General features: G+C 45.8%; 1 protein-coding gene across 2 annotated transcripts in view; it reads right to left on the bottom strand.

Annotated features, from left to right (window-relative positions):
* Positions 1–1,236: 1,236 nt before the first annotated feature.
* Positions 1,237–13,763, bottom strand: part of DNAAF9 (dynein axonemal assembly factor 9) — a 54,704-nt gene continuing 42,177 nt past the window's right edge. For both annotated transcript variants that reach the window (XM_072126345.1, XM_072126346.1), the window contains 11 exons: positions 13,062–13,220; positions 11,434–11,559; positions 11,312–11,349; positions 11,086–11,221; positions 9,959–10,045; positions 9,268–9,374; positions 8,687–8,761; positions 8,031–8,236; positions 7,886–7,951; positions 7,719–7,812; positions 1,237–7,107 (listed from right to left, as the gene is read on the bottom strand). In XM_072126345.1, the coding sequence (XP_071982446.1) occupies positions 6,995–7,107; positions 7,719–7,812; positions 7,886–7,951; positions 8,031–8,236; positions 8,687–8,761; positions 9,268–9,374; positions 9,959–10,045; positions 11,086–11,221; positions 11,312–11,349; positions 11,434–11,559; positions 13,062–13,220 (1,207 nt within the window). In that variant the 3' untranslated portion in view covers positions 1,237–6,994. The remainder of the gene's footprint in view (positions 7,108–7,718; positions 7,813–7,885; positions 7,952–8,030; positions 8,237–8,686; positions 8,762–9,267; positions 9,375–9,958; positions 10,046–11,085; positions 11,222–11,311; positions 11,350–11,433; positions 11,560–13,061; positions 13,221–13,763) is intronic.

Below are 13,763 nucleotides of genomic sequence, written 5' to 3'. Positions count from 1 at the left end.
GTTATATTCTTGTACATAGGGGGCAGTATTATAGTAGTTATATTCTTGTACATAGGGGGCAGTATTATAGTAGTTATATTCTTGTACATAGGGGGCAGTATTATAGTAGTTATATTCTTGTACATAGGGGCAATATTATAGAAGTTATATTCTTGTACATAGGGGGCAGTATTATAGTAGTTATATTCCTGTACATAGGGGGCAGTATTATAGTAGTTATATTCTTGTACATAGGGGGCAGTATTATAGTAGTTATATTCTTGTACATAGGGGGCGGTATTATAGTAGTTATATTCTTGTACATAGGGGGCGGTAATATAGTAGTTATATTCTTGTACATAGGGGGCGGTATTATAGTAGTTATATTCTTGTACATAGGGGGCGGTATTATAGTAGTTATATTCTTGTACATAGGGGGCGGTATTATAGTAGTTATATTCTTGTACATAGGGGGCGGTATTATAGTAGTTATATTCTTGTACATAGGGGGCGGTATTATAGTAGTTATATTCTTGTACATAGGGGGCGGTATTATAGTAGTTATATTCTTGTACATAGGGGGCGGTATTATAGTAGTTATATTCTTGTGCATAGGGGGCAGTATTATAGTAGTTATATTCTTGTGCATAGGGGGCAGTATTATAGTAGTTATATTCCTGTACATAGGGGGCAGTATTATAGTAGTTATATTCCTGTACATAGGGGGCAGTATTATAGTAGTTATATTCTTGTACATAGGGGCAGTATTATAGTAGTTATATTCTTGTACATAGGGGGCAGTATTATAGTAGTTATATTCCTGTACATAGGGGGCAGTATTATAGTAGTTATATTCTTGTACATAGGGGGCAGTATTATAGTAGTTATATTCTTGTACATAGGGGGCAGTATTATAGTAGTTATATTCTTGTACATAGGGGGCAGTATTATAGTAGTTATATTCTTGTACATAGGGGGCAGTATTATAGTAGTTATATTCCTGTACATAGGGGGCAGTATTATAGTAGTTATATTCCTGTACATAGGGACAGTATTATAGTAGTTATATTCTTGTACATAGGAGGCAGTATTATAGTAGTTATATTCTTGTACATAGGGGGCAGTATTATAGTAGTTATATTCTTGTACATAGGAGGCAGTATTATAGTAGTTATATTCTTGTACATAGGGGGCAGTATTATAGTACTTATATTCCTTTATATAGGTGCAGACAAAATACAGGCAGGACACCAATAATCAGAGGTAAAATACTTTATTGTTATCTAGCATTACATTGGAGTTAAGTGTAAAAATCAGGTTTGCACAACGGCAAGTAAAAACATTAAAAGTAATACAAAAATAAATGGCGAGGTCATTTCATAACTTCTCTCTATACTAAGTAGTAATAAATACAATAGTTATAGCAAAAGCTGCAATCACACGTTTCAGTTTTACTGAAGTTACAGTAGTGTTTGTGGACGAGAGCAAAAAAAAAAAAAAAACAACCTTAAAATCAAGTAAAAATAGTGAAAAAGTCACAAAATAAAAAGGAAAATAAAGTGGATTTGGCACGGGGTGGAGGGAGAGCTCAGCGTGTTGGCGCCTCTCAGTGGTGAACAGACTGTAGCTACATCTCACTAGTGCTCTGAGGTAAACAGAAAATTTTTTTCTAAATCACAGTTTTCTTATAAATCTCCGACGTTTTTTCCCTTTGTGTGAACACCGGCAGATACCGGACAACGCGGAGCAATGTGCAAAATAACAGAAAGGAAAAAAAATAAAAACCTTAAAATAATCTTCCATGGGAGGGTTACGCTCCGCACTTTTCCCGCTGCGGCAGGCTCCGTGAATCCGGCCGGGTTTACACTCCACGTTGCTTTTTTTATAATCATTATTTTTATTATTTTTTCCAGGAAAAAAAAACAGGAATAGTTCCCAGAGAAGGGCAACGCTTCATGTGAAGCCGACGCTGACCCGGAGCCGCCTTAGTACATCGCTTTACATGTGAAGATAATATTGCGCTACTTTGCTTGGCTGATCTTGATTCAGCTCAAATTTCTTTTTTTTACTCCATTCACATCTAAAGCTGCAGCAAGCATTCATATTAAGCCAAATCTGTTGTGAAGTCCCGATATGTCACATTCTGGGTAGTAGGTCACAGGGGTGAATGCAGCTTTGGAACTATTCTTATATAGCAATGCCTTATACTCCACTCACATCCAAAGCTGCAGCAAACATTCACAGCGAGTCAAATCTGCTATGAAGTCCTGATATGTCACATTCTAAGCACTAACAGGTTCATTAGTGTCAATGCAGCTTTGGATATATTCTTATATTACAATGCCTAACACTCCATTCACATCCAAAGCTGCAGCAAACATTCACAGCGAGTCAAATCTGCTATGAAGTCCTGATATGTCACATTCTAAGCACGAAGGTCATTAGTGTCAATGCAGCTTTGGATATATTCTTATATTACAATGCCTAACACTCCATTCACATCCAAAGCTGCAGCGAGCATGGGTAAAAAGTCAAGTCGTAGCAGTTGTAGGAAGTCCCCATATGTCATGATCTGAGTATTAGCTGATCGCTCGGATGAATACAACTTTGAATGGAGTATAAGGCATTGCTATATATGAAATAGATCCACATCCAAAGCTGCAGCGAGCGTTCACAGTAAGTCAAATCTGCTATGAAGCCCTGATGAGTCATGAATGCAACTTTGGCTGTATTATTATATTGCAATGCCTTATACTCCATTCACATCTAAAGCTGCGTTCAGTCTACCTCCTAACCATAGTGTGCATTGCCTTTTACTCTAGACAAAAAACAAACAAACAACAAGCCTTTATTAATCTGCTGCCTGACTCCTAAAATTCGGATGAACACAAGATCCCTACAAGCTTAAAGGGGTTGGCACGGGGCAGCCGTGAAATATCAGAGCCATTTTTTTAAATGCAGCTTTTGTTGTGACTAGAGTAGAAGAGTCAAGATAAGGAAAGCAAAGTACAATTTCCGGATAAATAGATTAAAGTGAACTTGCGGCGTTCGCCTTTAAGAAAATGAAATTGCGGGAAAAGTGTTATTTTTTAGGGGTAACCGCTCCCTGTGGCCTATAACTTCAGCAAGTCTTGACGCACTCACTCCGTGATAGAAAACACAAGCTGCCAAAGGTCGGGTCAGCCAAGCGTGTAAACTCCTTGAGGACGCTACGTGCGGTCACCGCCGCCGCGCGCTCTAATGGCACTTCATTCATTCTGTTGTTATGTTACTAATTCCCGTAGATCCGCAGATTCCGTTATTACCGCGATCTTACGCCATCTACAATACTTTACAAAAAATAAACAAAAAAAATTGCATTAAAAATCGGTAACTGGCGAAGGTCCCGGCTCCCATCTGCGTTTTTGCAATTTACGGAATTGTCATTTAAACAGACGCCTGGACGGATACATTAATAGCAAAGTGTCCGTTATTTTTTAATTGGAACCTTAAAAACCGATACTTTACTTTCCGTTAGTTTCAGTTATTTTCTGTTTTTATTATTTTATAGCCATCATTTTTTATTCCTACCATCTGCTTAAACAATAAAGTAAAAAACGGATCTAACAGACACCATCGCAAGTCGGGAAAAACCGTATCCGTTATTCAGATGGGAGCCGGCCCTTACATCCCCCCCGCAGCGGGGGGCGCCGTTCTCTTCCAGCTTCTTACAATCCTATTCTAAGACTTCAGTCCCCAAAGAGTTTTTCTTTGTTTTGTTATTTTTTTTAATTTTCTTTTTTTCAGTCCTATAGATAAAGAATGTGCTGGAAAGTTACGTGTAGTAATGATGGGAGTGCGCCTCGTCCCCTTTCACCAGCGCTGTTAACCCCTTACAGTCGCAGGCGTCCTGTGCTGTGATTGGAAGGCACTGCCGTCTCTCCTGGATTAGCACCGTCACAGTCTTTTTAAAATTTTTTTACATATATAAAAAAAATTTCTTTTTTTTTTTTTTAGATAGAAATAGATAAAATAAGAATTCTGAGGTAATCGATCCGCCGCGGTATCGGGGTTTTTTTATTTTTCGTTTTAGTAGCCATCTGGTGAATGGGATACAGGCGCACGACCCATACAAAGTGCGCGACATAGTCATGTGTTGTAGGGAGAGAGGAGCTTCCGGATTGGTTGTTCAGCCACCAGCCCGCCCGCTCATCTCTACTTGTGTCCCTTTATAGAGCAGCTGTAGGGCATAGCCCCCGGGCCTACACCATAGAGGACCGGGAGCTTGTGCCTCGCGCCTCCTTCTGTCATTAGTGGAGGACGTACGTTCCAATTTCTACAAATTTCGCATTAATTTTTAAAAAAAATATTTTTCTTTCAAGCTGCGCTGGTTGTAAAGGAGATTGGGGCGCGATGGATTACATCGCGCCTGAGCCCTAGTGGTCGATACGATAGCGGAGACGCGATCTATACTACGGTATCTCTACTCTACGTCTAGTATATGGCTTCACAGAGCGGAACGGACTAGCAGGGAGACGCAGCGATGCTCCACATCTATATTATAGCCACGTGATGACTGTGCTTTACGTCATGCTGCAAAGCCACTTCCTGTTCGGGAGAGCGCTCTTCTGTTACATGGAGCTGCTTGTTAAGGACTGGTCACTGGACCTTCTCCTCGTGTCACAGTTCTGAGGCCCCTTACACACCAGCGAGTGTCATGTGTCTTGGCTGGAACGTCCGACCCAAACGCTGACAACCAGAACTGAGTTGCGGTTGTCAGTATTCGGGCCGGATGTTCCAGCCAGCTCACTGGTGTGTAAGGAGCTTACATCATACTACTCTTACTAAGGCCGGATTGTTCTACACTAGCAGTACTACCCGACCCAATCATCAGGGAGGACCCACACTGACTCCTTGCTCCACCATTTGGACTGGAGCCGTGAATTGGGGGCCCTCCACATATAACATTACTTATATAAACATATACATGTCAGAGACCGTCACAAATTCAGTCCCACAGAAGATCTGAGGAGACCAAGTAATCTCCAAGCAGTCAGGCGGTGGTCCTAAACCCCCCCCATATCTGATCGCCTACTACGGATAGTCGTGCATCATCTGCTAATCCCTAGCCGCCGCTCTAAGAGGCATCATCAGGTCCATGCATAGATATCGCTAAACTATCAGGAGGCCACAACGTGCCGCCTCGCCCTCCGACGAGGCGCCATGTTTCTGCCCCCTGGGAAACACAGATCAGTAACTAATCTAAATCTACGTCACCGTACACTGTATTATCGCTAGTCCTAAGTATAATATGTGATATTATGTAACACAAAGACATCACAAGGACACGGAAAGAGGGACAGGGGATAGATATAGAGTTCTTCTGGAGAGGAAGGGAACGCGGGGGTGGCCATTGTTCTGCAGGAATGCTGCGTGTATGTGTATAATGGAACCGGACTGTCACCTCTGATGACCCCATTAGTGTCCACCCTGGTGACGTTATATTAGGCACGTTACAGGTCACTGGAAGTTCTTGTAGTGTTAAACAGGTGAAGTCAAAGGGTTCCAATATCCTGGGTCAATGCCATACAAAAGTCAAGAACTTTTACAGAAGTTGGGGGCGACGCTGGTCGCGTTTTAGAAGGTAAATGCCGCATTAGAGAAGGGGCGAGGGATGCGACTCCTAGAATAAGCCATGACTGTCACTACAAGACAGCTGCTGCGCTGCCCCAGGGGTCTACATTACACCCGGGGCCTGGTACAGACTGCCAGGTATCTAACTCATTTTGCAGTAATGAGTTACAGACAGCAGGTCCAAGAGTCACCGTATGATCTGACTACATATTGTGGTGTAGTCTGTTACCATGGAGACACAGGGTTCTTTGTTTTAATTTAGGAGAAATGGCACTTTTTCTATGTATGTAACTTATTACTGCGGAGGGGGAAGTGTGAACATGCCCCTAAAGCCGGTGATTTGTAGACAGAGCTGAGCCGCTGACACATCCGGGTGGTCTCCCCTCCCCATGACTGTGGTTACATTGTAGAGATTTCCTAACATGGAGTGTTTCATTGTTGGGTTTTATGGCTTCAGGAGAGCAGGAAGATCATCTACAGGGAGGACATGGGAGGAGGGTGCCCCGCGCCACCACATGGGAGGAGGGTGCCCCGCGCCACCACATGGGAGGAGGGTGCACCGCGCCACCACATGGGAGGAGGGTGCACCGCGCCACCACATGGGAGGAGGGTGCACCGCGCCACCACATGGGAGGAGGGTGCACCGCGCCACCACATGGGAGGAGGGTGCACCGCGCCACCACATGGGAGGAGTGGCCATTGTATACATCACCAGCAATTAGGGAGGAGGCGTTGCCATGTAAATGATGTCCCGCTCATTAACATAACTTCCATGTATTGCTGAATCGGAATGGCTTATAAAATCCCGTAATATGGGAAATAGTCACTTATGGGTGTCCCTAGGCCCCATACCAAGTGCTAGCCCCCCCCCCCCCCCCACACACACACAATTTTTTTGTGTGCATGGGGGATGGGGGTATGATCTATGTATTGTGGCGCAGGTTGGTCTTGCTGGCCATGGACCAGATCCTGTGATAGGTTACGACCAGCTGCAGCCAAAAACAGAGCGCTCCGGGAGACGCGTCATCTTTCATCGAGTCCCATGAACAAAGTGAGAACGTGGCTGTGCACAACTTTCTCCATTCACTCCTGCAAACTCAAGAAAAGTAGAAGTCACATCACGTTAAAACCGGAGCCGCCCCTGGCTACGTAGAGCGAACAGCTGCGGAGTTAACTCGGCCCCCGGTAACTAAGTGGTTCATTAAAAGCTACCATAAGTCAGGTAATTGGGTCTGCGGCAGCCGCGCTCCTGAACAGACTGAACGCATACAGTGCAAATTAATTTACCACCTCCCCCCCCAACCCAAATCCCAGAATACGAAGCAGATTGTGGGAGAAGACTTATGGTGTGGAGCTGCGGCTCACAGATGGTTACTGTAAGTGATGAGGAGCGAGGCGACGCTCACAGCTTCTGTCCAAAGACGTCGTAGTAATCCTGCTGCTCCACATCACGGTTGTATTTCTCAATCTCTTTGTTCGCTTCCATGACATAATCGTAGATGAACTTATCCATTACTGAGGAGCACGAGTTAAGGGCAAGACGAGCACCAACATGGCCGACCCAAGGAATGGAATGGTGCATGATGGGACCAGTGATTGGGACGGTTATAACATAAAAGGAATGGGATAGACCTACGTCAAGCCCGATAAGCCAGGGACATTACTCCTAGATTAAAATTATGCTAATGAGCCAGAAGGGCTCTAGGGGGGGTGATACCAGAGCCCGGCCATGCTGTAGCTTCACAGGATGTTACACTGTGCAGCAGCACATCCCCTTCTCACGCTGTGTGCAATTAGAGCAGGCAGAGGGAGTGGAAATTCTTAGGGAGGAGGAGGACAGTGTAACAGCCTGTGAAGCTACTGCTACAATTTTTCACTGTATTGTGTAACTAATAAGAATATCAGCTATGAGAACAATAATGTTCTATCTACAGCACAGAGGGGCTCTGGTAACACGCCTATATCCCTTCTGACTCATTAGCATAATTAAAAAAGTTGATATTAGAAGGGAGGAGGCCATGGATAACAAATATAAGAAGATTACCACAGTCACGGGGCCTGGATCTATGAGTAATGTCCCTGGTGGATTTTGACGTAAAGGATTTTTGTGTAAGATATAAGGATACGTGGATGGTAATCCATCTTTTCTCCAAGGAAATTCACAAACTGAGTTCCATTATAGAAATATCCCTCGGGAAGAGGATCCAGGTGACGCTTCACCTATAGGTATAAGCAGAGGTTACATACAATTCTTCTCTGTGTATGGATACATTATTACAGGACATAGTCTTACATGGATGTTCCGGATCTCCTGTAGTGATAAGGATCGTCTTGTTCTTAGAGACTTCTTCTGTGGTTTCTGTATAACATTGGGCACGGGGTCAGTAATAGGTCTCATTACATACAGCAGATATGGGGGGTCCTGGGGTCCTCCTCACCTGCTTGGCACACAGCCGGAGCCAGTCCTTTAGGTCGTCTTCTTTGAGGCTGCAGCCGGTGAACACCAGGGCACACTGCTGATGTATGCCAGCGTCTCTCAGCTCGTGCCTTGGGTCTGGGGGAGGTGTCGGACCTTCCACCAGAGGCATCAGACTCAGAGAGTTGGTCATTGTGTTGTGACAAACTTCTACCATCTGCTCCGAGTCTAGTATAGAAGACAAGGAGCGTAGTTAGAGGTGACGCACTACAAAAGGACTTTGTAGTAAGGAAATCTACCATCAGAATCCATCCTGATAAACCAGGGACATTACTCATAGATCCAGGCACCGGGACTGTAATAATTTTATTATTTTTGTCATCCAAGGCTTCCTTCCTTCTAATATCAATTTTTAAAATGATACTCATTTACCTAAAGGGCTCTGGGGTGTTACTAGACCTCCTCAGTGCTGTAACGTGAGATTACAGCAGACAAAGGGAGGGAGCATGGGGTGGGGAAGACAGGGTAACAGTCTGTGAAGCTACAGCACAGAGGGGCTTTGACAACACCCACAGGCTCATTAGCATAATTTTAGTAAGTGCCCCTGGTTTGGCATGATGGATCTTGTTGGTAGATTTTCTTTAAGTGGGGAAGAATCAGACATAGAATACGACTAACCAGAAAACTTGACTCGTCCCACGATATGATAGATGTTTCCCATGAAAGGGAACGACTTGATGGAAGACTTGATGGCTGAAAATAAAATGAGACATCATGTAATTTATCCAAAACGGTGAAACCAGGACATACTGGGATTTACTGTACTACTGCTGGGGGTGGGCGACCATAAAATATTGATAATTCAGCTCCCGGCAGTATAAGAGAATCAGTCATCAGTATTAACCAGACAGCGTTAGGTATTGTCACTGGAGAGAGGAGTAATCAGCGCTTTCTGCATGTTACTAGTAGTAGCAGCAGGACTGTGGTGTATGGATTGGCATATATTGCAATCAGCAACAAGGAGAGGCTGTGATATAGCTCAATGCAGGGAGCACAGAAGTGTGAGGACACCTCTCCAGTACAACCCTGGCATATAAATCCACATCACAGTCCTGCAGCTACTAACCACATACACACTGGTGATTACACATCTCACTGGGGACAATACACTGGCAGATCATTAGTCCGCAGGGGGGCACAAAGAGCACATCACAGGGTAAATAGAAGAAGGCAGCCGTGTCCCATCCTGGGGTACTCACCTTTACACCTTGTCATGAAGCGGGCCTTCTCCAGGGGGCGGCTGAACCACAGACAGATCCGGGCCACAGCTGGGGAGACGGGTCCAGATACAAATTTCCCATCATACCTGAAAAAGTGAAATTCCTCTCTCAATACAACTTATTTTTAGACTAACGAAATGTCTGGTGCTGTGCAGCGTCTCAGACCGGATCTGCCGAGGATGTCATCAGTCCATGTGGACAAAGCCGGGAGATTTCCGACCCGGAGTGAAGCGGCCGCTTTGTGCAGGACTAATTGGGACCAGGAGTTTAGCAGCTTTACAGCAGCCGCCTCCTGGAGGAATAATCCAGAGGTACACAGGAAGGGAAAACCTAATTCACTGTGTAAACCTCTAAAATGCTGCAAGGAGCCAATAAAGGAGAACCAATCAGCAACTGCTAAACTAACAATCCCCCTACATATGGAACATGGATCCGATCAGCAGTTCTAAAATCCAAGTTTACTCCTTAAAGGAGAAATCTGCAGCAGAGAGTTTACAAGCTGCAGACTTCATGTGCGAGTACGGAGCCTGGATGTCTGAGTACGGAGCCTGGATGTCTGAGTACGGAGCCTGGATGTCTGAGTACGGAGCCTGGATGTCTATGTGCGGTCAGTCAGACCCTCACCAGGATAATAGGGATATCCACAAATAAGATCCATCACAAGACTTACCAGCCGGGATACATCAAATACCGCGTCCTTAACATCTGAGGACTGGAGAAGCTGCTTTCTGATAGGACGAGCTCAATGTCCTCATTTCTGCAGGGAAAGGAAGAACAATGGGTTAACAGCAATATCCCCTATAAATAATGGCTGGACCATTATACAAGCTCTGCCACCTCCTGTGTCACCCCCTCATCCTCATAGACTGTAAGCTCTTGTGTCACCCCCTCATCCTCATAGACTGTAAGCTCTTGTGTCACCCCCTCATCCTCATAGACTGTAAGCTCTTGTGTCACCCCCTCATCCTCATAGACTGTAAGCTCTTGTATCACCCCTCATCCTCATAGACTGTAAGCTCTTGTGTCACCCCCTCATCCTCATAGACTGTAAGCTCTTGTGTCACCCCCTCATCCTCATAGACTGTAAGCTCTTGTGTCACCCCCTCATCCTCATAGACTGTAAGCTCTTGTGTCACCCCCTCATCCTCATAGACTGTAAGCTCTTGTGTCACCCCCTCATCCTCATAGACTGTAAGCTCTTGTGTCACCCCCTCATCCTCATAGACTGTAAGCTCTTGTGTCCCCTCATCCTCATAGACTGTAAGCTCTTGTGTCACCCCCTCATCCTCATAGACTGTAAGCTCTTGTGTCATCCCCTCATCCTCATAGACTGTAAGCTCTTGTGTCACCGCCTCATCCTCATAGACTGTAAGCTATTGTGTCACCCCCTCATCCTCATAGACTGTAAGCTCTTGTGTCATCCCCTCATCCTCATAGACTGTAAGCTCTTGTGTCATCCCCTCATCCTCATAGACTGTAAGCTATTGTGTCACCCCCTCATCCTCATAGACTGTAAGCTCTTGTGTCATCCCCTCATCCTCATAGACTGTAAGCTCTTGTGTCACCGCCTCATCCTCATAGACTGTAAGCTATTGTGTCACCCCCTCATCCTCATAGACTGTAAGATCTTGTGTCACCCCCTCATCCTCATAGACTGTAAGCTCTTGTGTCACCCCCTCATCCTCATAGACTGTAAGCTCTTGTGTCACCCCCTCATCCTCATAGACTGTAAGCTCATATAATAGCGGATGATGCATCAGGATATCAGACAGACCCTTCTCCACATGAAGTATGTACCTGGTGATCGCTCCCTTTTCGGCTAGTATGAAGGCCGCCCCGGGGTTCACAGAGCGGAGCAGCTTCTGGACAGGGGGGAGGGCCGGGTGCCTCTGCTCGGAGGTCAGGCTTGTGAACACCATGTTACTGACTATACCTGGAGGATAGAGATGCGTACACATGACACAAGGGTGACATCCCCCTGACCTCATGTGCTGCAGACAAGTCATAGATGGATGATACAAACCCTGACAACACTGCTCCAGGAATTTAGGAAAGGAAAACCTTGATAAATACAAGAGAAAGAAGGATTAGTAACTATCGCAGAGATGTCCCCAGTATTACACATGTACACGCAGGACGACCTACCTGTGCTCCATGATACAGCTCAGGGGGTCCACACACGTGGTCACCGCACCAATGACGAAGGAAGACTTGACTAGAGGGTCCGGGTGCGTCTGCAGCGCCTGCACTACATCAATGACATCTGCGTATCTGGGTGGAGAGAGGAGGGTGACGATGGACGGGAGAGCAGCTATCAGCGGCCGGGCAAAGGGCGTCACTAACCGGACCCCCAGACCACAGCGTGGGAAGCGGGCGACATCCAGGAGAACACACTGTGATAAGCACATTGTGCACCCCCCGCCTGCCACACAGATACTGCAGGTATGGAATGTACCGTTACAGTGTATCAGCGCAGCAGAACACACTGTGATAAGCACATTGTGCACCCCCCCGCCTGCTATACAGATACTGCAGGTATGGAGTGTACCGTTACAGTGTATCAGCGAAGGAGAACACACTGTGATAAGTGCCCTGCAAGCACATTGTGCACCCCCCCGCCTGCCACACAGATACTGCAGGTATGGAATGTACCGTTACAGTGTATCAGCGCAGGAGAAGACGGGATATAACAGGAGAACACACTGTGATAAGCGCCCTGCAGGCACATTGTGCACCCCCCAGCCTGCTATACAGATACTGCAGGTATGGAATGTACCGTTACAGTGTATCAGCGCAGCAGAACACACTGTGATAAGCGCCCTGCAAGCACATTGTGCACCTCCAGCCTGCTATACAGATACTGCAGGTATGGAGTGTACCGTTACAGTGTATCAGCGCAGCAGAACACACTGTGATAAGCTCCCTGCAGGCACATTGTGCACCTCCAGCCTGCTATACAGATACTGCAGGTATGGAGTGTACTGTTACAGTGTATCAGCGCAGGAGAACACACTGTGATAAGCGCCCTGCAAGCACATTGTGCACCCCCCCGTCTGCCATACAGATACTGCAGGTATGGAGTGTACTGTTACAGTGTATCAGCGCAGGAGAACACACTGTGATAAGCGCTCTGCAAGCACATTGTGCACCTCCAGCCTGCTATACAGATACTGCAGGTATGGAATGTGCTGTTACAGTGTATCAGCGCAGGAGATGACAGGATATAACAAGAGAAAGTTATGTTGTGTACAGTAATGGGTCTCTAGAAGGTAGCACAACCCTTCTTCTGCAGGTTGTATATGCCACAATCTCTTTAAAAGAGTTTAGAACCAACAAAAATTTCTATCCTTCCCCGTCCGATGTTTGCATGGTACTGAGGGATCAATTTATGTGACTACATGTGTCTGACCATGGACCCCTGCAGTCAGTGTGAGCAAACCCTAAAGCAAAAAGGCCAAATCACACGAACTTCATGTTACATGTGCTGACAGCTGGAGGGCGCTGTGTAAGTGAGGGCATCTATAAGATGCATGGGCATTTATCTGTCAATCCTGCCCAAACAATGATGTGAGCGGCAGATGCAATCGCTCCACAGACAGAGTAATATACAGAGCCTGGATGGACAGATATAGCAGCGAGCTCTGGGGCACAATATCATTATCTGATCTGTACAAGGATAATGAAAATCTAAGGTATACTGAGGCTTCTGCTCGCCCCTATACTTTACACTGCAGCTCAGCTTGTACAGCTAATCAGCCATCATGTGTTCTTACCCCTCTAGAGCAGCCAGGACCCTCATCTTCTTCCTGGAGTAGACAGCCTGGCGGGCACTACGATGGCGCTGAGCCTCCAGGATGCTGGAGAGGAATCTCTGGAACTGCGCTTTACTGAACTCCTCAGTGCCGTCCGTGGGCTGACGGTACACCATCCACCTGGAGGGCAGCAGTCACTTAGTAATCTATACATATATATATATATTATACAGGATGATCAGACAAGCAACAATAGCCTGATCATCACACACAGCATTTTGCAAAAATTCGATTGTTTAAAGGGAGTCTACCAACAGGATAAAGGACTGAATGCAAATGAGCCTGATGGGCTCCGGGCTCCATAGGAGTTAGCAGTGTCTGGAGCCTCTGAGGCTCAATTGCATAGTCTTTCATCCCAGTGGTACATGTCCTTTAAACACAGAAATTTCCTGAGTGTTAATTTTGGAAAACTGGACCACCCATCTCATTTGTCTTTAGGCATTTTGATGTGTGAACACAAGATAATACGGCAGCAGCAGGTTCAGTGGTGGGACCTAATAAACTCCAACTCCCATAATCCGGTGCACATTAGCTGGTAGTAGTAGCAGGCAGTGGTGATATCTCGCATAGTAGTGCGAGTACAGATTTGCCTGTGACTGGAGTACAGCACCTGATGTCAGAATGACATACTCCAAGTGTCACTATAAAGATGAGATTCTGTAA

The sequence above is a fragment of the Engystomops pustulosus genome, chromosome 1 (assembly GCF_040894005.1).
Source record: "Engystomops pustulosus chromosome 1, aEngPut4.maternal, whole genome shotgun sequence".
Taxonomy (NCBI): domain Eukaryota; kingdom Metazoa; phylum Chordata; class Amphibia; order Anura; family Leptodactylidae; genus Engystomops; species Engystomops pustulosus.
This window is presented reverse-complemented; position numbering and strand designations above follow the sequence as displayed.